The sequence below is a fragment of the Psittacula echo genome (genome assembly GCF_963264785.1).
Source record: "Psittacula echo genome assembly, chromosome: 1".
Classification (NCBI taxonomy): domain Eukaryota; kingdom Metazoa; phylum Chordata; class Aves; order Psittaciformes; family Psittacidae; genus Psittacula; species Psittacula echo.
The window spans coordinates 75,563,599-75,586,607 of NC_137735.1; the positions used below are offsets into that span (position 1 = coordinate 75,563,599).

A 23,009-nucleotide genomic window follows, 5' to 3' on the forward strand; every position below is an offset into this window, starting at 1 on the left:
TCACGTGGTTTCCTTCTCCCTTCTGGTCGCGTGGTGACGTTGCGCGGCGGCGGCGGCGGCGGCGGGAAGTTTCGAACGCGGGAAGGAGAGATCGGTGGCTGTAGCGGGGTTCATGGGCCCCGTCCCGCCTGCTCGCCCGGCATAGGTGGGTAGGAGGGCGGCGACAGGCCTCCCGGGAATTAGTAACGGGGCGGGTGTCCTTGAGGGGCGATCTTTGGTGATTGGGCCCGCCCCGCTGTAGGACACCCCCCCTTGGATCCAAAACCGCCATACTGAGGGAAATGTTGATGGCTGGTGGTTTAAAAGGGGCTTACTGGGCTTGTCTGGTATGGTGAAAGTGGTCTCAGCAGGGCTTTATGAAGGAGTGCTGGCAGCGGTCCTGTTCATTCCTGTTCCCACAGTATTCCATATTGAATTACAATAAGCAATTAAAGGTCAGCCACCTCCCTTTAAAAGCTAAAAGAGTAATTATATATCCTTTAAGGGTGTTAATTTCAAGGTTTTGCACCCTAGTAAACACCTGGGCACTGCTAAGAAAGTGGCAGCTATAAGAAACAGCATGAATCTCTTCCCATCTTAATATAGAATCCCAGACTGGTTTGGGTTGGAAGGGACCTCAAAGCTCATCCAGTTCCAACCCCCCTGCCACAGGCAGGGACACCTTCCACTACAGCAGGTTGCTCCAAGCCCCATCCAACCTGGCCTTGAACACTGCCAGGGATGGGGCAGCCACAGCTTCTCTGGGCAACCTGTGCCAGGGCCTCACCACCCTCACAGGGAAGAACTTCCTAAGGTCTCATCTAAATCTCCCCTCTGTCAGCTTAAAGCCATGTCCCTTCAAATAATTATTAAAAGTCGTCCATACAGTATTTTTAATTATTTCCTCTACTATTCCACAGTATGAGCAGCTGCCAATCTCACCCTGTCTCTTGTGATTATTTCCATTGCAGTGATGCTAACAGATTGAACTAAGGTCCCAAGCACGGACACAAATCTCAGCACTGATCAAATGTTATAAGCCACCACATGCAACAGTAATTCACAGCCTGTGGAGATGAGTGGCTAAATAATGATTTGCTCCTGGTTTCATTATCAGTTTGAAAATTTACTGTTTAAATATGACTTCATTGGTAACTGGTTTTGAGAGTCAGTTACCTTTGCCGTGAATTAAGCATGCATGACCAAGTCCAGAGTCAATAAACTGGCAACAAAATTATTCTGCTAATAGCTTGTATGGTTTTGGTTTCTGCATGTAAGCATGTTTAGGATGATTTGTTAATTCTGAATACCAGAAAGATATCACTGGAGTTTTCAGAGCTGCCAGCCACTCATTTAAACAAATGAATTTCCCTGAAAGTTAGAAAATATGTTGGCATCTATGAAAAAAAAAAAAACAATTTTTTTACCAGTAGTCATTCTGTTAGATTATTTTCAAGGTTTCTCTTTAAAATGCCTACATTATACCCCATTGTTTTGATGTTGTCTTGCATATAGCTCTTGATTAAAAAAAAAAAAATGAACTGACATCTATTTTTCTGTTAACACATTTTCTTTACAACTCTGGCAGATTCTGAACATTTCCTTGTCTCTTAGGCCACGTGAAGATGTAAATGTTTGTGAAATAAGCTGTTGGATAACTGTTCTGCCAAAGACATGCCTTCTCAAGAATTTACTGTAAGTTATTTTTAACACTGTGTATGATTTAGGTAGAAATAAATTCAGAAGACCCTGTTGCTGCTGTATTATCTAAACATTTTTCTTACTTATCATTATGTCAACATTTTCCATGTTTCAAACAGGTATTATACACTCACCAAAAAATGAAAAAATCAAAAACGTGGCAAGATGGAATTCTGAAGATTAGAAATGGCAGTAATAAGGTGAGCAACTCAGATTTAATACCCCTGGGTTTAATATCGTCAGCTACTGCTGGACTGCCGGTGACAATCCAGTTCATGTGTGAAACAAAATTAGTTTTTTCAAATTCTATTTTTCCATTGCAGGCTGTCTTGTTTGACGATAAAGGACAATGTTTGGAGAGTATTTTCATAAAATCACAGGTATATTTTGTTTGGGGGTGGGTTTTTTAATGATTTTTATGCTTGACTGTGATTTGTGTTTCAGGAAGCATTTCAAATTCTTACTTGTTAACTGAGGTAGAACTTTTTCTTATAGTGGATATGAAAGTCTGACACAATGCAAGTAATGCAAAGCAAAACCAGCTTCCAATTATTGATAAGTCATACTGTTTTTCCAGAACCAGTGTAGAGGTTTTATGGAATTTTACTGCTTTTGGGTAAAAGCGGTGTATTATACGGATACACTAAATAAGCATAACTTGAAGCTAAGTGATATATATATAAAACTACGTATTTATCAGGCAGCTGTGCTATACTAGTTGTAAATTTATGAAATATTTACATGAAAGCATTTAGAAGTCTATAACTACTTATAATAATGTAATTGTTTGTTACATAGCACTCATATATACTGCTGTTTCTCTCTCCTAGGTGAATGCTGGAGACGATTTAGAAAGTGAACGCTATTTGATCACAGTTGAAGGAGTAAAAGTGAATGAAAAATCTTTTGAAGACCAGCCAAGGGAAGCAGAAACTCCAGCAGGGTATAGGAATGGTTTAAAACATGGTGTCCCACCTCCAAGGCATCTGTCTGTTGGCTTGAAAAGGATGTTTACGGTACGTCTTGGTTTCAAAAGTTATGTCTGATGCGAATGTGAATTTTAAAACACAAAGGGCACATCTTTTAATGAATGGTAAATACGTAAATGATGACTTCCTGTTTCGTTTTTGAGTTGTAAGCCACAATGTGTTACAGGTAGCTGTTTTTTCCAGAGTTTACTACATCTGGTTTAGCAGGATTGCTATTGCTAAAGCTACAGTGAATATCACAAGGGCTTGAGATTAATTCTATACACATGTGGAATTATCATGTGTTACTTGAGCAGAACACATTTTATGGAGCATTCAACAGTTGATTACAAAATGTGAAGTTAATTTCTGAGCAGAATTAATTTAACATTTCTCCCCTAGAGTTTCCGAGGGCCACGCCAAGTTGCAAAGATAACATCAACAATGGAAGAAGGAGAAAAAACAACAATGTTGCCTTTATCCAAGCAAAGTGAGGGGGCTTTTCCATCAAAGGTTTATAGTAGTACCTCTCTGTTATTTTCTATGATTTGCCAGAAGGATGGAGAAACAAGTGGGTCTGCAGACTTTCATGAAGATACATGTACAGAGAGTAACAGCAAACACATGTCTCTCCCCTCACTGCTTTCAGCTCCATTTCTTGAGAGATGTGAGGAGACAGAGAAGCAAAACCCTGGTCGATCCATTATGAGGCCAGAACCTCCTCTAATTACTGGGCACACCAAATCTAGTAGTCAGAGAGGTGCTCATGAGTCAGTGTCACACAGCATCAGGAGCACAGCACAGATTCTGGCTCTTTTGAATTCTAAACCAGCCCAAGGATGCAGACAGCAAACAACATCTCAAAGCACAGAATGTCTTTCTAGGTTTCAGGCATCAGAAAACACAGATAGCTTATATAAAAGAAAAAACACAATCCTATCTACTTTTTCAGGCAAGCCTGCCAAAAGACTCATGGAAAATATTCAGCATCTGCCTTGTACGAAGGGAACTGCATATGATAACAAGGAACATAATGCTGAAATGCTTCTAAATTTAGCTGGACAACCTTGTGATAAAGATGTCACAGGACAGAGACTTGACAAAAAGAGAAATAATTTAAGTCAAGATTTACAAGATTCCTGCAGTACCAATAGTTGTTTCCTACCTGAATCCACCATAAGTAGAGTGAGTGACAGTCAGTTTGTCTCATCCTCAGGTGACATTTTGTGTTCAGCAAGTCCAGTCACCTTGGAAAAAAATCTCTCCAGATACAAGGAGCATTTAGGAAGTAACAATCTTGAGGAGAATTCATCTATGAAGTTGCAAAGTGTGTTTCAGCCAAAACAAGCTTCAGAAAGAAGTCTGGAGCTCTCTGCAGACCTAATATTGACTGGAACTGTAAAGGAGGAATTAAGTATGCACAGCGAAGGCTGTCCAGATGAACAGGTGATGGAAGTTAACTTTAATCTACTGGAGGCTTTTGATTTTAATGACACAGACAATGAAGACCTGTGTGAAAGAGCTCAGAATAAGCTCACTGAAGGAGACAACCTTTCACAAAGTCCTGACTGCTTAAGGGGAGAAGATGTAGTGCAAAATGCTACACTGAGACTGCATTCTTGCTGTGAAGTAGTGACACACAGTAAAAATGAAGAACTCAAATGTTCAGCATTTAACAGACAGAATGATGGAAATCACTACACTGGGGGTATAACATCTCAGCTTTGTGACAACAATGTCATAGACACAGGTAGAATTGCAGAAGACTCTGAAAACCAAACCAGAATTGCAGTGGAACTTCTGAGGGATGGACATGACATAAAAGAGATTAATGAAAGGGAATTAAGTATTGAAGCCACAATTGACAAGAAGGATCCTGATAGCTGTGCAGTGCATACCATTAATGGCACATCATGGATGAAAAGCAAGCAGCCTGATCTTTCACTTGGTGACACAAATGTTAACAAATGTCACCCTAAAACCAGTATGTTTGAAAAAGCTGAAAGTATTTCATGTATTTCTACCAGCAGAATAATTTCTGCAATGGACAAAAATACCGAAAAAGATGTTATACAGCTTGGATGTGTGAAATGCCCAGATGTTGATCTAGAACACTTCTGTGGTACTGAGAGTGATGACATTAAAGCAGACAGTCCTTCGCTGGCTTTGCCACAAAAACCAGATCCTAGCTGTGCCTCATTCCAACACATTGCAGAAAACCGTCAAAAGGTATTTGCCATTCCACATAAGGAAGATAATATCATTTCCAGAAGTTCTACCTGTCCTTTAGAAAAAAGCCATTCATCTCCAGAGGAAACAGCAATATCTGAAACTGAGTTTGAAAATGTAGAGAGCATAAATGCCTTTCGTGAAGCTTGCAAAGGTGAACAGTTAGGAATGGATTGCGGGAAATGCCCAGCAATGGCTGACAATTCGTCGGTTCTTCATTTGGTGAACAACATCGCTCTTCTAGGAGCTTTGACTCAACACAGCACAGCATTAGAAAGCTTAGAAAAGATGGAGGAAAGTAATAGCATGTTATATGAAGCGGAGACTTCTAAAGAGATATTTGAACCGCTTGTGAAAGATGAAGGTCCGCTTTTATTTTAAAGTGAATTCTGTGTGACTGTAACTGACTTCTGTACTATTATCTTTCCTGCTGGACAGTCCATATTCAGAAATCATATTTTTGGAGTGATGTGTTATAAAGATTCCCTCATGCAATATGTGGCCTCCAAAGCTGTGTGTTTGCTTTAGTTTGGTTAAATCTTATCTGTGCAATTATTTGCATGGGTAAGGTTTGCAAGCCCAGTAAAATGCAGATGTTTTCATGTAAAAAGAATACCATAATTGTAACTTACTATGCTTTTCCATCTCTTGTAGCTATAAAACAGTTTACAGAAATGCTTTACTCAGAAAGCATAAAGGCATCTTCACACTTTGATTCTTCTGGCCTTATGGTAACCAATTTTTGACTACGCATATCTATCTCTACAAGATATATTCATTTTTCACTTCTAGAAAATAAAATTTTTGGTTTGTGAAACTGTAGAAGTTGATCTAGAAATTGCTTGGAAACATCAAGTAAGAAGCTGATAGTGGACACCAGATCTTCTGCAGATCCTATTGCCCATAAATATTCAGGAGGCCAAATGTATGACAAGAAACAATGCAAATTGTAATATTTACTTATGTTTAATGTCACGTTAGTTGTCTGGTACTTCTTCCCTACCCGATTTTCTTTTACCAGCTATTTTTAATTTTCTTTCATTATCTTTTTGGATGCATGGCCTTCCTTGAATTTTAGCTCTTGGACTGAAATATGCTTGTACATCTGTTTGTGCTTCATGCTTCATATTGATTTTTATCTAATGCTCTCAATAGTCTTTTTCTTTCAATCTGTCCAAAGTGAAAGAAAGATTTTAGATTAAATTACTGTATTTTCCTGTCTCATTTGAAAAAGAAACATACATTTCTTATCCTATTATGGATTGTTCTGGCTTCCGCATTAAAAGGCTGTAATTTAAAATGCTCTCTTGTATAAATGTAAGAGATTTCTTTTCACTTTAAATGGTTATTAAATTGTTAGACTTACGAGCTTCTGATACTTTTTTGTGCAGCCCACCCATGTGCTCAATTTATTACAGAAAAAAGCACCTATTCTACCAACATCTTTCTACCAAAGAGACCCTGAGACACCTGGCTGCCAGCCAAAGGTACGATTTGAGTGGAACTGAAGTATCATGAATAGTGCCTCTTAAATTTCAATTCAGTGGTTTACTATTTGTTATTTATCACAATTAGTCCTTATAAAAATGTATTCAGTCTCATAATGGGCTTTTCATTGTTTTTTAGTACATTTGTCTGTGGCAAGTTTTCCATTGGGAGTCTTAAACTTGAATTTTACAATACAAAAAGAAGACTTAAACATAGTACATAAGAATATCAGTTTTCTGTTGACAGAGATTTATTAAAAAACTTTATTGCTGCTTAGTCGCAGGAGTGCAAAGGAAAAAGAAATACATGGATTTTTTTTTTCCTCTTCATTATTTTCCAACATATTATTTTTGTGGTATGTCTGACAAGTACCTTTACTGACTGTAGATCCAGAACTTATTTTCATTTAATGATAACTCCAATATACCACATAGGCTGTTGTGTTTCAAGGGCACCAAGTAAGGGGATCAGCAGCTAGTGAGATAATGTCAAGAGCTCCCTGCTCACAGCTGGGAGGGCAGCACTACCCAGGTAATATGGAGTTTGCAGCTGAGAGATTTTTGTCACCCCTGTTTTCAAGCAATGATGTCCTTTCTGACTTCAGACAGGTAAAACAATTTTTTTCCAAAGTTATTCTTATTAACCTTAGGGCAAGAAAGTCTCCTGTAAATGTAGGATAAAAGACAGTTGAACTTTACAATACTACAGTTACATCAAGATCACCAAGAGCTGAACATAGTGCTTTATGGTTAAAATCTTGCAGTTAGACAATTATTTGTGCTCTTATTTTACTTACCTTTGTCATAGGACTATGCATTTGTACGATGTAATGTGTTTTTTTTTTTTCTCTGATGAGTTTCACTTTGAAAAACATAGATAAGTCATAATGTGTGACATTAAACAAAGAAGTTTCTTCTAGAGGAAAGTGGCAGAGGGCTTTTATAATTATCGTTTCCTCCTGGTGGTAGTAAAATATTCACCCCAGCTAGATTTGAAATTTGGTATTGAATTGTCAAGAAAGTTTCAAAGCAAGGGTTAAAACTTTCTTTCCTGGGTAATGATTCTGTTCCTCCTGGGTGCAAAGAAACATTGCATACAATGTTAAACAAGTATGTTTGTCTAATGCAGTATATATTTCAGTATTTAAAATAATTTAAGAGAAATTATATTTCATTTTTTATTTCCAGAATGGGCTGGAGATACTGAAGAATTCTGTCTAGAAAAAAGATTTAGAAATAAGCTTCATAGAAAGATAATATTTATATAAAGAAGATAAACAGTTTAATTTCTAACAAGTTTTTGCTTATACTTTTTGGTGAAGTCTCCAGGTTCAGGAAGTCTCCATGGGAATACCAACTTTATTGGAGAAGAGAATTTTCAGAAGAAGCCTAACATTACTGAAGAGTCAAAACCAGATCAGTCCTGTAAGTGAAAGTAGAAGTAGAATGGCAGTAATTGAACAATTCATCTGCATGACTTCTGGCCTTGGTGTGTTTTCCCTAGCACTGGCATTGAACATGTGTTCTCAATTTCCACCATGGACAGTGTCAGGCTCACCATCACTTTCTGACTTGAGACAAACACAGTGGACTTCATGGAAATCCAGTAAGGTGTGAATTGACTGTCTCTTCTAGATCTTTTGGGCTTTATTTCCTGCATGTTCATGGTAGCAGTTTCTAATTTTTGAAAACTGTTTTATGTCAACATTCAGAATAATTTCAATTTTGTATGAGAAAGAGACAGTAAGAAAGAGAATAGTGACAACAAAGCTAGAATGGTTTATTCCAGTCATTCACTTGACTATTAATTCTTCATCTGTAGATAATTTCATCAGTACAAATGACTTCCTCACTTGATCCAGACTCCACAGATTCTCCAGCTTCAGGAAGTGAGGAATCCATTGGAGGCACTCAGGAGCCCCTGAGACACAGGATCTTGCCAAGTGGACTGGAACTTTCAGATTTTATTTTCAGTAAGAAATTATAGTTTATAATTGCACTTTGCAATATTTTTGCTGGAAAATCTCTGAGGATTTTTGAAGCACAGTGAGTTGCACTATAATAGAAAGTTACCCTGGGTGCTGAAATAAGACTGAGATATGTATAGGCAACTACAGAATTTAGCTCTGTGTTTATCACACGTCTTTCATAGGGGTGTGTGTTACATTTTTAAGCACAATTTTAAACAGCATTTTCCAAATCAGCTGAATTAGCTTTGAATTTCATGCCTCCTCCCCCAGTTATATTCTGAATATAATTATCAAGGCCAGGTTGGACAGGGCTTGGAGCAACCTGGACTAGTGGAAGGTGTCCCTGCCCACGGCAGGGCATTGGAACTGGATGAAATTTAAGGTCCCTTCCAACCCAAACTATTCCATGATTCTATGGAAGAGACTTCAGTAGAGTGATTTATTTTTATAAAGAAAAATGAGCTTCTAGTTTTTTGCGGAAAAAGGCTGTAAGCTAAGCTTCTCATTCCTATTACTGTTTTCATTTATTGTTCTGATTTAAATTTTCTTTCATATTCAGCTGTCCTCTGACCCACTTCCAGTTGGGACCTATCAATGACTGCCATTTCTTACTGATAGTGAATTTACTTCAAAAGGGTGCTTGTGGAACTAGACAGAAGCCTCTTCATCTACATTGGGTACATTGTTAATGTACACAGTTGTGGGTATCCATTTGGAAAAAGGAGCAAATGTTAAGGTGGCTGTTTTCCAGTTGGCAGCTGCCACTTACTACCAAGATTATCAGATTAATGACCTCCAAATGACAATAATGTTTAAATAATTTCTACCAGATGTTTTCTTTTATACAAGTAGAGTGCCTGCAGAAATGTGTTCTGAATGTTGGGGTTTAAGTATTAAAAGAACCAGTGGAAATCACATTGTATGGAAATGTAGCGTGGTACTGCACAGGAAGAACTTAGAATTCTTTCCGTATCTTATTTTTGCACATCTGAAGTTACTGTCCCATCCGTAAGTGCTTCAAGTTGCTTGTAAGATGTATCTGCCCTACAGCACAGGAGAAATCCAGCCATCCAGAGGAATGCAACCTCTCAAGAGTCAAACCCCCAGTTAAAACACGAACTCCATTTGTCACTCTTCCTGCCACTGAGAAGATTCCTGACACAGTTTATTCAACAGTTTATTCAACTGACAGTGAGGAGGCCCAGCAACCTTTTGGCTCTTCAGTTGTCAATTTATCCAACAAGTCAGAGGTATTTCTTATCAGTGCTTTTGGCCCTGAGGACAGAAATTATGAAACCTCTGTGTTTGGAGAGTACAAGGAAAAGAGACAAAGGGAATCTGTTCAAACAGTGTTCCCTAACGTCACTTCACAATATAGAAAAAGCAAGTGGCTAAAATATCAAAACAGTGCTCAGTGTGACTTGATAACTCTAAACAGCGATGGTAGTGAAGTGACTGATGACATATGTGCTGAGAACCTCCTTGGAATGCTGCTGGGTGACACAGGAGAGTGCAGCACTGTGAATAAAAGTGCTTCCCACTCTGCAGCTCTACTGACAGCAAAGAGCACCTTTGGTAAATGCTCTGCAAATACCAGCCACCAAGATTTGATTTCAGAGAGGAAGTTACTTTCTCCACACTTCAGTCAGACACCTTTGGCTGAAGCAACACAAAAAGTGTTAAGTCATCTGAGCTGCCACACTGCAACAGGAGCCAGTCAGGTGTGTAACTGTTCAAGCAGATAGAGTTAGAAGAGACAGAAAAACATTTTTCTGGACAAAGAAACTGCATTGATCTGATTTCCTGCAAGATATTATCAGTATGATCAAATGAAAAGTTTTTACATATGTAATAACACAAAAGCCTCAGCTGCAGAACAGCAGCTTCTGATGTATTTTTATAAGTGCCATGACTAATCTTTTGTAAAGGTAATTCCTTAGCACACACGCTGCCAGGTTTAGATTCTTCATCTGAATGTTGATGGCAGCAAGATGAAATAAAAGCTGTTGGGCTATTTTGTCATCTGTAATTAGTAAGAACATGTTTTCAAGAAACGTTTCTTCTTAACTCCAAAATCAGCATTGTTTTAATGAGCACCCGTATCTTGCTTCAAAGCACAGTCTCTGATTTTTAACCAACCCCAAGCCAAGATTTAGAAGTTGCCAGATCACTGTGTTTGAGAGTTAATGAAAATGTTAGGTATTTTCTCCCCCCCTTTTTTTTCGGCACAAACTCAGTATGCTGTGTTTTCTAGTTCTTTACAATCAGAAATGTGAAGTAGACATGTGGAAATCACTACTATATTTCATACACACACTGGTATACACATTGTATGGGGTTTATACATACATATATATATATGAAATCCATGTATAATGGGTTTTAAAAAGCTTGCACAGTGTTCATAGTGAAACTTCCAGGGGCTTTTCTGAATGTTTTCTATTTAGTTGTATTTATTACTGTAAGCACAATACATAAAAGCAAAAAAAGAAAAAGAGGGGAAATATGGATAGGTTTTGGCACATCTGCAAAGTAGCCATTTATCAACGTTTGTCTCATTCAGGGTTTTGCAAGTTGTAATGGTTTATTTTTCTGGTTTTTAGGATATATCAATTTGTGAGTTGTCTTTTCCTCATGTGGATAAAGTAAAACATGCAAACCTTCCTAAAAGGAAGACTTTCATACCAGCCATGTTTCAGTCTCATGTTCAGTACAAACAGATTTTTAAAGCTGCTCTGACAGGTAGGTATAACACCATGCTATGGAAAATGCTGCTAGTTTTAAACAGTGTATTTCTGCTTCTTCACAAAGCAGGATGACAGGGAGAAAAATCGTCAATATCACCTACTGGAACAACTCTTGGGTTTGGATATATACTGAAATATATTTGGTTTCTTTTAGGATAAGATTAAATATTTTGATTTAGATTTGGAAGTGTCAAATGAAAACACATTTGTTTGAATGCTGTGTACTTGCGTAACCATTTTAAGGCTGTACTAATATTTTCTTCTCCGTTCTATGTCAAGAGCAATTGAACATACTGCTATTTGAGTTGTCCCAAAGATTCCACAATGCCCTTTCGAAAGTGGATATATCATTCTACTCCTCATTGAAAGATGAGCAAACTGAGAGCAAGGAAAGCTGTGTTCCACTGTGCCATCACATGCATCCTGCTAAGCTTGTTATGGCTAAAAAAGAAGGTCAAAACAAGGTTCTGCTCATTTCTTGTTTACAGTTTAGGGTGTTTGTTTGGTGAATAGACCTTATTGTGTGAAAAATTACAGGGCAATTGTGTATGATTTACAACTGCAGGTTAAAGTGGTGTGTTACAGTGATCACTTTTAAGATCAGCTGTACTATTCACTAGTGTCCAGAATTGTTGATGTAATAGTTTTCTCCATACAGAAACACTTTTACGTATGTAGAAAGACCTGAGTTTTTAATTTTCTTGGTTACGTGGGATTTCAGTAAGCTGTGATTACACACATACTGGCTTCAGAAGCTAAGAGTACTGAGAAGACACTTGTGGTTTTCAGACAAAGACAGCAAAACCACAGCTCTTTATCTGATTATTTCCATAGCAGCAAGTACTGGTCTATTGTTTCACTTTTTCTCCCCTTGTTTTGATGTGCTAATGGTCTTTCTTTTTCTTCCTTTCTTCTCTCTTCCCAGGGTCGTTTATTCTATACCTGTGATGCCCCCAAAGCTGAGCAGTGTTCATTTTTCAAGTGGATAGAAGACGTGAACCCCACACGGACAAAATTCAGACCTAGCGTAGTGCTTCATGATATAAAAAGTATTGGGACATACCTCAGAAGTGAAAAGATTTCTCTCTATGAGGAATGCCAGCTTTTGATGAGGTATTCTGAAATGCCATGCACTCTTCACTGCGTAGATGAGGTCCTCAGTGGCAGTCACTCAGAGGCCTTGGCAGTCCTGGTGTAACAGTTGGACTTGATCTTCAAGGTCTTTTCCAACCCAGCTGATTTTATGATTCTATGATCCACGTATGCTTATGTGAATTGCAAGATTTATAAACATTCCAGTATATTCACTAGTATTTAACAGAAACTTTTACTAACTATGCTAAAAGACGCTTACAGTTATGTGTAGAAATGTCAAAGCCAAATTAATGAGGGAACTCAGCATTCAGGTCAGCACTCTTTTCAGCAAGAATCAAAACTTCTTCTCAGCAATTGATCAATTGTTTAATGAAATCCCCAATGACTGCTGCATTTGAATTACCGTTTGTTTCATCTTTCATAACAGAATTTGGTTTATTCTCTTAGTGATTCTAATTTTAATGTTAGAAGTTGTATTAAAGGCTATTCTGTGCTGCTTAACTATAAGGGAAACAATTTAATTCTGGCTGTATAAGACAGAATTATTTCGCAGTCAAGACAAATGTCTTTAAAACTTGGTAATGTAAGATGATGGACAATTACCAAGGTCTGTGCTGAACAATTTGGTCCAATCTGTGGAGCTTATTTTTGGTGGTGAATCAAAATGTGCTGATTGTGAAAGTACTTTAAAACTACAATTTAACAGGAAAGGCTTTGAAATTCAAACACAGCCGTGTAAGAAGTTCAGGAAATTGATGAATACACCTGCCAGATTTGATGGTGATTCCACAACCAAATTATACCTCAAACTAAGCAGAAAGGAGCATTATTCTCTCTACAGCAAAGGTGAGCAGATCTTAAGCACCAGATGAATTGTCCCTGTCACATTGTGATTTTTAAAGTTTTAATTTGTCACCTAAAGAGAAAGACCAAATCCTATTTTTAAACTTCTGACAAACATGATAATTCAATTCTCATTCTAGAAGGGCAATTAACTATCTCATTAATTCATCATTTTTGTTCAACTGCCTCAGAAAAATATAAATTCCATGTCCTTGGCTTTGAAGTGTATTAAATCTAAATCATTAAGTTTCAGGAAAGCCAACATTCAAATAGATGAGATTTAAGGAAAAACTTGATGTAAAAACTGGTGTTTCAGCAGTTGTTGCATATTTCTTCTCAATTATTAAAATCTCACAAAGTTGGAGGACATTCAGTGATTTATTCCAAATACTTCCTAGACTGAGAATACTTCAGGCCTGTCAGAAGTCAAACGCTGCTAAGTGCACCAGGAGAGAACTTCACAGTCATCATCAATTTCAGACAGTAACTACTAAAGGAATTGCAAATTATCTATTCACTCTTTCAGAACTGAACGAACACTTAGTTAGGACTTTCTAATGACCCCTACGTTAGCAAGGGTTTAATTTGCAGTGTAGTAAATGCTGAGCTGCTTTGTCTAGCTATGTTTTCTTTATAAGACAGCAGTAGAAGTTCATGAGAATTCTGCGTTTTTCTTGACAGATGATATCTGGGTTGTTTCCAAGACTCTCAACTTTGATCCCCTTGATACTTTCATTGCAACTAGTACTTTCTTTGGACCATCCTCCACCAATGAAATAGAATTGCTACCACTGAAAGGCTACTGTCCTTCAAACTGGAGATCAAATAGTGAGTTCTACACCAAATAATTCAGAACTGTGGCAAACAACTACTGAGGGAAAAATCTGGCCAGTGGTGAAGGATGAGATTCGAACATCTCAAATTTAATCTATTAATTTATTTACAGTATTTTTTTTCCTTGTATATTTGAGTATGTAATTTGAACACAGTACTTACTAGAATTAAACCTGCAAAGTGGCTGGTTAGAAATTCTAAAGGGGGATGAAGAAATGGAGATAATATAAATAATGCAGTAAATAATATAATATAGAATGCAAATTGACTGTCAGGAATGCAGGTAACAGGAGCATATTATCACTGTCCTTGAAGAACAAACCAACTGAAACCCCAAACAACTCACTATGGAGAATTTATATAAAAGCCATGTATTAAACCTGTGATTTGGCTTTTCCATCCTTTCTTTCTGTGCCTTTGTTGCTACAATGTAGAATGGCTAAAAAACGGGGGTTTCAAAATTCAGGAAAACCAAATCTGTCTTGTTTTAGTTATTTTCACCATCGTGTTTTAAAGTAACTTGGTTTGTATTACAGGAAGCTAATTCCTCTCTTGGCATTTTGTAATTCACCTATCTAGCTAATACGAAATTTTGCTTAATTTCACTTTTTCCTAATCTTATCCTTCTGTGGCCTTTTCAGTGTTTGTTCATGCCCTGCTGGTTTGTAATGCTAGTGGTGAGCTTGCATCTTTAAGAAATATGGAGGAGTACTTCAATCCATCTACATTACCACTAATACCATATCTACTAAAAATGTAAGTTAGTCTTTCAGTGATACTGTAAGCAGTGTGCAAACAGGTACAGAACAAACACCAACAAAACCACCATTGAGTTTGCCCTATTAAAAAGTGAAGGAAGAAAACTGAAAACAGAAAAACAGTGCAAGGAACTGTTGACAATGCAATTTTCATTTATATGGAAAAGATAATGTATTGGTTGCTTAACTCAAAATTATAATTTTGTAGTTTTTTTTTTTTTTCTTAAAATTTACCTGCAGCCCCTGTTTTACAACCTAGACATACATATTAGGCATTATTATAACATTAGTCACTAACTGATCTGTATCAAGGTAATGAATATGCTTCACAGGGGTTCAGTGGAACTGTTTTTCCTTCCCATTGTTTAGCATCCCTTGACACAAAACCTAAATATGAAATATTTTCTTGGAGAATCAGAGCAATATAGGGATATTTCCAAAACTGCTTGTGATTCACTGTATAAAACAAATAATTAAATCAATCCCTGCTACCCCCGACTATGTTATTCTACCGCTCTTAATTCTGTCAGTCTTGTGCCTCTGAAGCAAGTCAGATGGAAAGTGTTAACATAGAGCAAGAATGGTAAAACCCGCCTTTTTCATGTGATCCAGCTTTTGCCCAGGGAAGTAATAAGGGGCAGTGGCTGTTAATCACAAAGCCTCAGCATTTCAATGCCAGGTGAGTAAGAATATCAGAACCATGAATATCAGAACACAGGAACACAAGAATATCAGAACTAATTATATATATGCAGTATTATAGCATAACTTTCGACCACTGTATTTTCCTTAGGAATTTTGATTTTGAAAATGCTACTAATAGAGTCGAGAAAAGCAAATTTACTCCACCTGCCCTCAGCCTGAAACGCACAACAGCGGACAGACTGGTCAGCACTGAAGCGGCAATGGGATTAGCTAAAAAGATTATCCAAACATTCTCATTGAACCCAGATCAAGCTACATCACTGCTTCACATAGCTCAGATGATGACCTCCTGTGAAAACACCAAACCAGTGCAAGAACGTCAGATCTTCCCTATCACAATCATATGCGGTACACAGCAAATAATTGTGAAATTTGTTGCTATTGCATCTTTGCAGAAATGCTAATTCATATATACTGCCAGTGTTTGAGAGAATTTAGGGATATTTCATTGTGATGAAACAGTAGTCTTGCTTCCTTAATCATATATGTACAATTCCAGGCAGACTTAAAGGGAGATTTTTATATCTAGGCAAATGTTCACTTACTTTAAATGTAGTGCAAAAGATGAGCTTGATTGAGCTGTCCCTGTGTATAGAATATCCTTTTAAACTCTTTTCTAACGCTGCTTTCCTCGCCTACTTCATGCATTTCCTGAAAATTCTTTTCCTGGATGAGGCTGCTCTGATAATGCTGTTGACATTATAACATCCATTCCACCAGCACAGAGCTTCTGATCCTTGAATTTTCATTCTGCCTTTTGCAGAATTTCACATAAGTAGAGTTCTGTCCTAGAACAGAATCTATTAAAAAAAAAAAAAGTTATTTAGTGTCTTCAGCTTATTTTTTTCATATTAACCCACTTTTTTGTCATGTATCACCTTTGCTAAATTGTAATATATTTTTTTCCTATTATACAATGTGCCTTGTTGTTTTATACTTCCTTAAATCTTTATTTTATCCCTTTTCAAAATGTACAAAAAGACAAGGCTAGGAACATCTTAGTTCAAAGATTATTTGTTTAAAATCAGTATTGAAAAGCAGTTACCATAAATGTAAGTTTTCAGATCCTTTCAAAGTAAATACATCGACAATAATGACACTCTTAGTGCAGGTACCACTGCACTTAAATTGCCTGAGCTTTTATTATGCTGTCAGGCACATTAATCTAGTTTAAATTATTAATCATTCCAGAATACTCATCTCTCAAACTCCTTATTTTGCACCTGATATAAGGGATGTGCATGCAGATACTTGTATTGTTTCAGTGTAATGATGAGACTCCTTACCAAGTAATGCATGTATTCAACCAGAAAACTCAGAAAAAATACCATAGCTTCCCCTCTTCTGTAGGTTTTTACAAACTTACTGCATGCAGTAAATGGGAAGTGTAAGGCAACTGGCTGCCCCTGGATATCCAGAGCTCCTGAAGCAAGCATGTGCAATGTCTTTGAGGAATCAGTATATTTCATATAAACTGAAGTTATAACAACTGATTAAAACTGTACTTTCTTGAAGAATTTCACTTGTAACTTTGGCTTTTTCCTCTTGAAATAACAGGTGGTTTTGGAGCTGGGAAGAGCTATCTGCTGTCTGTTGTGATCTTGTTCCTAGTACAGCTCTTTGAAAGCAGTGAAGCTACGGAGGGCTCAAGGCCAGCTCCGTGGAAAGTTCTGATTGCTTCTTCTACCAACACTGCTGTTGACAGGATACTCCTGTGGTAGGTTACTGAGATTGTTCCAAAAACAATAATGCACGTAACAAAGATAATTGCGCTGATAATTGTGGTATAATTCCAGTATAACACCTCAAAAAGATGGCATTCTTTCCCTAGGAAGTGTCACACATGGGCTTTAAGTTTACCCTTGCTCCTTTGCAGAGCATGCACATGCTAAAAGACAGTAAGGCTAGCTGCACAAAGACTAATACTGAGCTCTACTCTCAGTAAATTTACTAGTAAAATCCATCATGACAAAAAGTAGTGCTCACAAATCTTTAGGAAGCAGCAGCAGGGGAAAGGGGAGAGAGAGGAAGAGGCAGAGAGTCAGACTTGCAAAACACCAGCACAAAGCTAACATGAAATAAAACTCACGGTTTATAAGGGTAAAGGTAGGAAGGCAAGTACAAATGGAAGATTGTTTATGAGAGGAGAATCATTAAATCTTTAAGCATTTCTGATACAAATCATGATGAGGTAATTTACTTTGATTTACATGAATTGTGGCCTGAGTTACTTCATCTGGGTAGTCACAGAGGTTTGTGTTCTAAGGTGTCTGTTAGCCTTTTCAGAGCCACTTCTGTATTTTTCAAAATGTCTTTTTACATTTCTGTAACCTCTATCACCTCTTTTTCATTGAAGTCTACTTGATCTTGGATTTGAGGATTTTATCAGGGTGGGAAGCGTTAGAAAAATCACTAAAGCAATTCTTCCCCACAGGTAAGAATCTTCATGAATCTAAGATCATGGTAACATGCATGCTGTAAAATTACTATTTTGAAACAGAAACAATGGAAATGCCATTCAAAATGTGTTATAATGTGCCTATCCCAGGGTTCAGGCCTCACACAGTGGAGAAATTTTACCTTGATTTGGGAGTGCCACTTGTTGCTTAACAGAGCTGATGCTTTTGAAGGGGAATTAGTAGAGGAGAACAAAATATTGGCAGTTACAGATTTGGGAGTTTACACAAGGAGAAAATGCAAAACAGACAGACTTGAAACAGGTATCTAGTGCCGTAGTGCTAAGACCTAGGAGGAAGTCACCATAAATTTCATGTCCAGTGAATTAATGGTAACAACTCATGAATTCCATACTACTTATCCAAATTATGTTTGCTATAGTGTTCTGGTGTTTGCCCTTTAACTACTTAAAAATAAGCAATCTACATAGCACTTTCAACACAATTTGAGAGAACAAAGTAAAGTTCAAGACAAATAAAGATTAAATTTCTCTTCCTTGGTGTCAGCAGCATAGCAAGGGTAAAAAACGAATGAAAAACTTCTCAGTCTTACTCCACTCTGAATTCAGCTGTGTACTTGGAGGAGTCATTTACTACATGTCTGTTTCTGGTTGGGGTGGAAGGATCTGAGCTGGTGAGATAAAGGCCTGTTTTAAACCAGATATTATAGTAGTCTATCTCAGCTGGATTTGGGATAGTTTAGTTCATTGAGCTGTTATGTGTAAAGTATGATTATTTCCTTACATTAAGTGTTCTCCCAACACTGAAAGCACTGTAATCATTGTAATGCATGCTATAAAATCTTTTTGAAGTTTACATGCTGGCTCAATCAACGAAAATGATCAGCTAAAAGAACTGCTTGCTCTCATGAAAGAAGATTTAACTCCAGCTGAAAAAATATATGTAAGGAAGAGTATTGAGCAACACAAACTGGGGACCAATAAAACCATACTGCAACAGGTACAGTCAAAAGTGAGGGGATGGGAAAGGGAGGATTCACTCTGTCTTATGCACACAGTCCAGCAAATAGAAACTGAGAATCACCTCTCAAATCTGCTAAGCTCCTAGTTTTGAACGATAAAATGAATGTTAAGACTAAGACAGGTTGGATTCCAAAGGTAGAGCTTAGCGTCTTGCCAGTGTATAACTTCTCTGAGTCAATCTTGCAGTTTCTGTTTAGTGATATGAGACAGAAACCCCTTTCGAACTTGATTGCAATCTGATTTAGTATTGCCAATCTAGTTTGCAACGTGGAGACAGAAAAATCTCTCAGCACAGCTAGTCTGCGCTGCCGTCTTGAAACTAAAATGTATATAGTCATAAAGATGAAAGATAAGCACTGAGTTAAATCTATCCTGGTACATCAACTTCCAAAAAGACTTCAAATATATTTGAAGTAACTTTTCATGACAGTATTACCTCTTAAGATTACTGCTACTTCTTGTAGAAACATCTCAGTTTCTGAATACCCCAAGCATAAGAAATGGTCCTTGGATCCATCTCCATGTACACACAGTGCCTTTTACTGGAAGTTAGTTAGAACATAATTTTTTGAGACACATGAGTGCAACACAGCATGCAACAAAACTGCCAAAGCTATAGCTATGTGCTGTGCAGACCTTGACTATTAAATTATCTTAACTTCTGGTCTAACTGTTTTCCCCTCACTACTAACCAAGGTGAAAGTGGTTGGAGTGACTTGTGCTGCCTGCCCATTCCCTTGTCTGAATTCTCTTCAGTTTCCTGTTGTGATTCTAGATGAGTGCAGTCAGATGACTGAACCTGCTTCTCTCCTTCCTATTGCAAGGTACAGCCTTCCTTTTGTGTTTCAGTAGAGAAATAACTTCAGTCAGCAGTGACACAACCTCAAATAATTGCCCAACTTAGCAGATTTACACATCTTTTGAAGAATGTGAACTCTGAGGTCTCACCTTGGAAAGCAAGAGGAGTGATTTTAAATTAAGACCTGCTCTTCAGTGCCTTGAGTTATTTTTGTGTGGAAAGAGGGCAATGGAGAAGGGAGCTTGATGGAAAGCAATCTGTGATATATAAACACAGCACATGCTTTCATCATGACTAGTTTGGCATCCTTTTCTAGAATTTTTTTTCTAATTTTTTAACATTCTTATTTAGGTTTCAGTGTGAAAAGCTAGTCATTGTTGGAGACCCTAAGCAGTTACCACCAACTATTCAGGGATCTGAGAGTGTTCATGAGAAGGGACTGGAGCAGACTCTCTTTGACCGGCTTTGTCTAATGGTATGTACCAATAACCAGAGATGCAGGGTGAACTGCAGGTCCACTAAAGCCACTGAAAGAGTTTGGTTGTGAGAGGATCAGTGTTTCAGCCTGGTTTTTAATGAAGCAGATTCCACTCTAGCGCACTGCTCCATAAAGGTTACTTTTACAGTGCTTGGAAATTTCTAAGCATAACAAATGTAAAACAAGAAGAATTGAAAAACAACAGATTATCCCTCCTTTTTGTGTGGTTTTCCATCCAGGTAGAAGAACTGGGGGCCACAGTATTTGTTCTGACTTTAGTTGAAGTGAATATACAAAGGTTAAGCCAGCTTACTGCAGGAATTGCTTCCTCTTAACATCTTATTTGCCCGAGCTGGCATTGCAAAACATTTAGTAATTGTTTTTCCTTGTCACACTTCCTGTATCATAATTCTTTAGGGACATAAAGCAATAGTTCTTCGGACACAGTACCGATGCCACCCTGCCATCAGTGCCATAGCCAATGACCTGTTCTATGATGGAAATCTGATCGATGGCATTTCTGAGGAAGACAGGAGTCCTTTACTGGATTGGCTTCCAACACTGTGCTTTTATAATGTTAATGGGGTAGAGCAAGTAAGTTTTTAAACTTTGCTTTTATAAAATCTCAATACTGTAGGTTTTCCTCCTTTTTTTTTTTTTTGCATTCTGCTGTCTGTGACAGCTGAATTTGAAGTCTTCTTCCCCATTTCCAGATTGAAAGAGACAACAGCTTTTATAACATGCCAGAAGCTCATTTCACAGTCAAGCTCACCCAGGCTCTGATTGCCAGTGGACTGGAAGGATCTGCAGTCGGTGTGATTACTCTTTATAAGTCACAGATGTGTAAGGTTTGTGGAACATATCATCAATAAACCAGTTTTCTTCAATATATTTGTTTAGAATACACTTAAGCTCTAGTTTAACTATGAAGAGTCAGCTGGAAGTGAGAAACACTGGATAGGTAAATGAATCCAGGGCTGTTACAAAATGGTACACATGATAAGGATGGGTAACAGTCATCTGCTTAGCAAAGTTGGAGTTGTTCCTTACCCAGTCAGCTACAGCATAACAAGGGCTGCTGTGATTAGTAAGTAACTCATTAGAAACTCATTCATCACCTCCATATTTATTTGTCTACAGATTCAGAACTTGCTCTGTGGAGTACATACCGAGCTTTCCAAAATTAAAGCTGTCCAGGTGTCCACTGTAGATGCATTCCAAGGATCTGAGAAGGAGATCATTGTTTTGTCCTGTGTAAGAACAAGGCAAACTGGGTTCATAGGCTCGGAAAAGCGAATGAACGTTGCACTGACAAGAGCAAGGAGACATCTGTTGATCATTGGGAATCTGCCCTGCTTAAGTAGGAACAGACTGTGGGGAAGAGTAATTCATCACTGCAAAGGTAATAGCTTCTTTTCCTCTATTTCTGAAACCATGCAGCTCATCCTCTGTAATTATATGTAAGAGACTTTATAGTTTCTGTACATACTATGTAATATAGAAAGTATAAAGTATGCATACTATATAAACCAGTATATTTACTACATATAAAATATATGTCAGGAAAATGCAACTATTTGCAAGTTGCATGTTTGCAGTTTTACCTGCAAACTGGTTTTAGACTTGAAGGGCATTTGTTATCTGGTAATGGGACTTCTTTTTCTTCCTTTGATGCCGTCAGACAGTGACACAAAGAACACACTCGTAAGGGACAGCTGAAACCCAATGCTGCATTTCTAGTCCTTTCCCTGTTTGTTTTACATAGCAGACCCAGGCAGAAACAAGTTATAAACAAATTCTTCTACACAGCACTATTTCTGCATAGATGATATTAAATAAAGGAAAGAAAAATGTGTAGCATCTTTCTGTAAGTAGAGACTCATTGGTTTTGGAAGATAAATTTTGAGTTGCTAATAAAAAACCCCAATGCTATTGGTGATGAGCTAATTCTACCAGGTAATTTCCAATTGCTTTGCTTACAGGTCACTGTCTTCTGAATCATGTGGCTGTTTTATCAGACCACAGAGGGAAAAAACAGCTTTTGAAAATCAGGGTTTTCTACAGTTGCCACAGAATTTGCTGTGAATTTTAACTGTAATTATTTATGCATTTGAAGGCTAATCCTGCTGTAAAAAAAAAACAAACCCACAACAGATGTGCCTGTCACCATCTAAATTCTTCTGTGGTAACTTTCTTTGAACTAGAAAAGCAAGAGTACCAGAAGTACCAAAATAATAATTTACTTACTTGGTTGGTATCAAGTGAAGCATCTCTTTAATGGCTGAACTCTGAACAGTTTTCAAAGTAGAAATGTTACAGCAATGTGATAGGTGTGGGGAAAGTAGATGTTCGCATCACCACAGGCTGACTTAGATGACGGATGCTGAAAAGTAAGATGTAATTATCCTGTTTATCCCTGCTTTTAGAACGGGAAAATGGATTGCAGCATGTAAACCAGTGTGAGCAGTGGCTAAATGACATTCTTGAGTCTTACTGGGAGAATCAGAGGGAAGAGAAGCAGAGTAAGAAGGAAAAATAAAAGCTGCACCTGTTTGATGAAGAAAAGATGAACTGCGTGTCTACAAAAATGATCAGAACGATTGCACACCTAATATTTATATTTAATGTGGGAAACTTTCTTTTGGTTCTCAGTGGTCTGATACTTCTGGTTTGACCCCCTTTCTATGTCTAAAAATTAATAAAGTGACTCATTTACTTGATAACTGAAATCCTTGTACGTTTACAACGTACCTAATGTGTTGTTAGTGTTTCATTATGCTTCAGAGTAGTTATATACGCATAACATTGTATCTTAGAACAATTCTGTCGCCTTGCACATTTAGAAATTGGTGAAGACCCCATCCAGAGCCTTCACCCTAACGAGGCTGGGTCCGGACGGCTCTTCCCGCCGCCACGAGATGGCGCTGTCCGCTAGTGAGGCCGGTGGATAGACCCGGCAGAGCACCGGGACCCCGTC

At 37.7% G+C, this 23,009-nt stretch overlaps 1 protein-coding gene across 1 annotated transcript; it reads left to right on the forward strand.

The window, feature by feature from the left end:
• Window positions 1-1,653: 1,653 nt before the first annotated feature.
• On the forward strand, window positions 1,654-22,571 carry ZGRF1 (zinc finger GRF-type containing 1; the record flags this gene model as incomplete). The annotated part of the gene is made up of 27 exons (XM_080619887.1): window positions 1,654-1,674; window positions 1,800-1,880; window positions 2,004-2,060; window positions 2,511-2,696; window positions 3,051-5,241; window positions 5,532-5,608; window positions 6,269-6,364; window positions 7,687-7,789; window positions 7,869-7,975; window positions 8,187-8,337; window positions 9,385-10,055; window positions 10,938-11,076; window positions 11,361-11,545; window positions 12,007-12,194; window positions 12,883-13,022; window positions 13,701-13,847; window positions 14,495-14,609; window positions 15,405-15,664; window positions 16,874-17,033; window positions 17,673-17,750; window positions 18,585-18,732; window positions 19,452-19,579; window positions 19,906-20,029; window positions 20,450-20,626; window positions 20,746-20,880; window positions 21,173-21,434; window positions 22,459-22,571. 27 exons carry the CDS (start codon window positions 1,654-1,656, stop codon window positions 22,569-22,571), a joined length of 6,240 nt encoding a protein of 2,079 aa, XP_080476013.1.
• Between the last annotated feature and the right edge of the window lie 438 nt (window positions 22,572-23,009).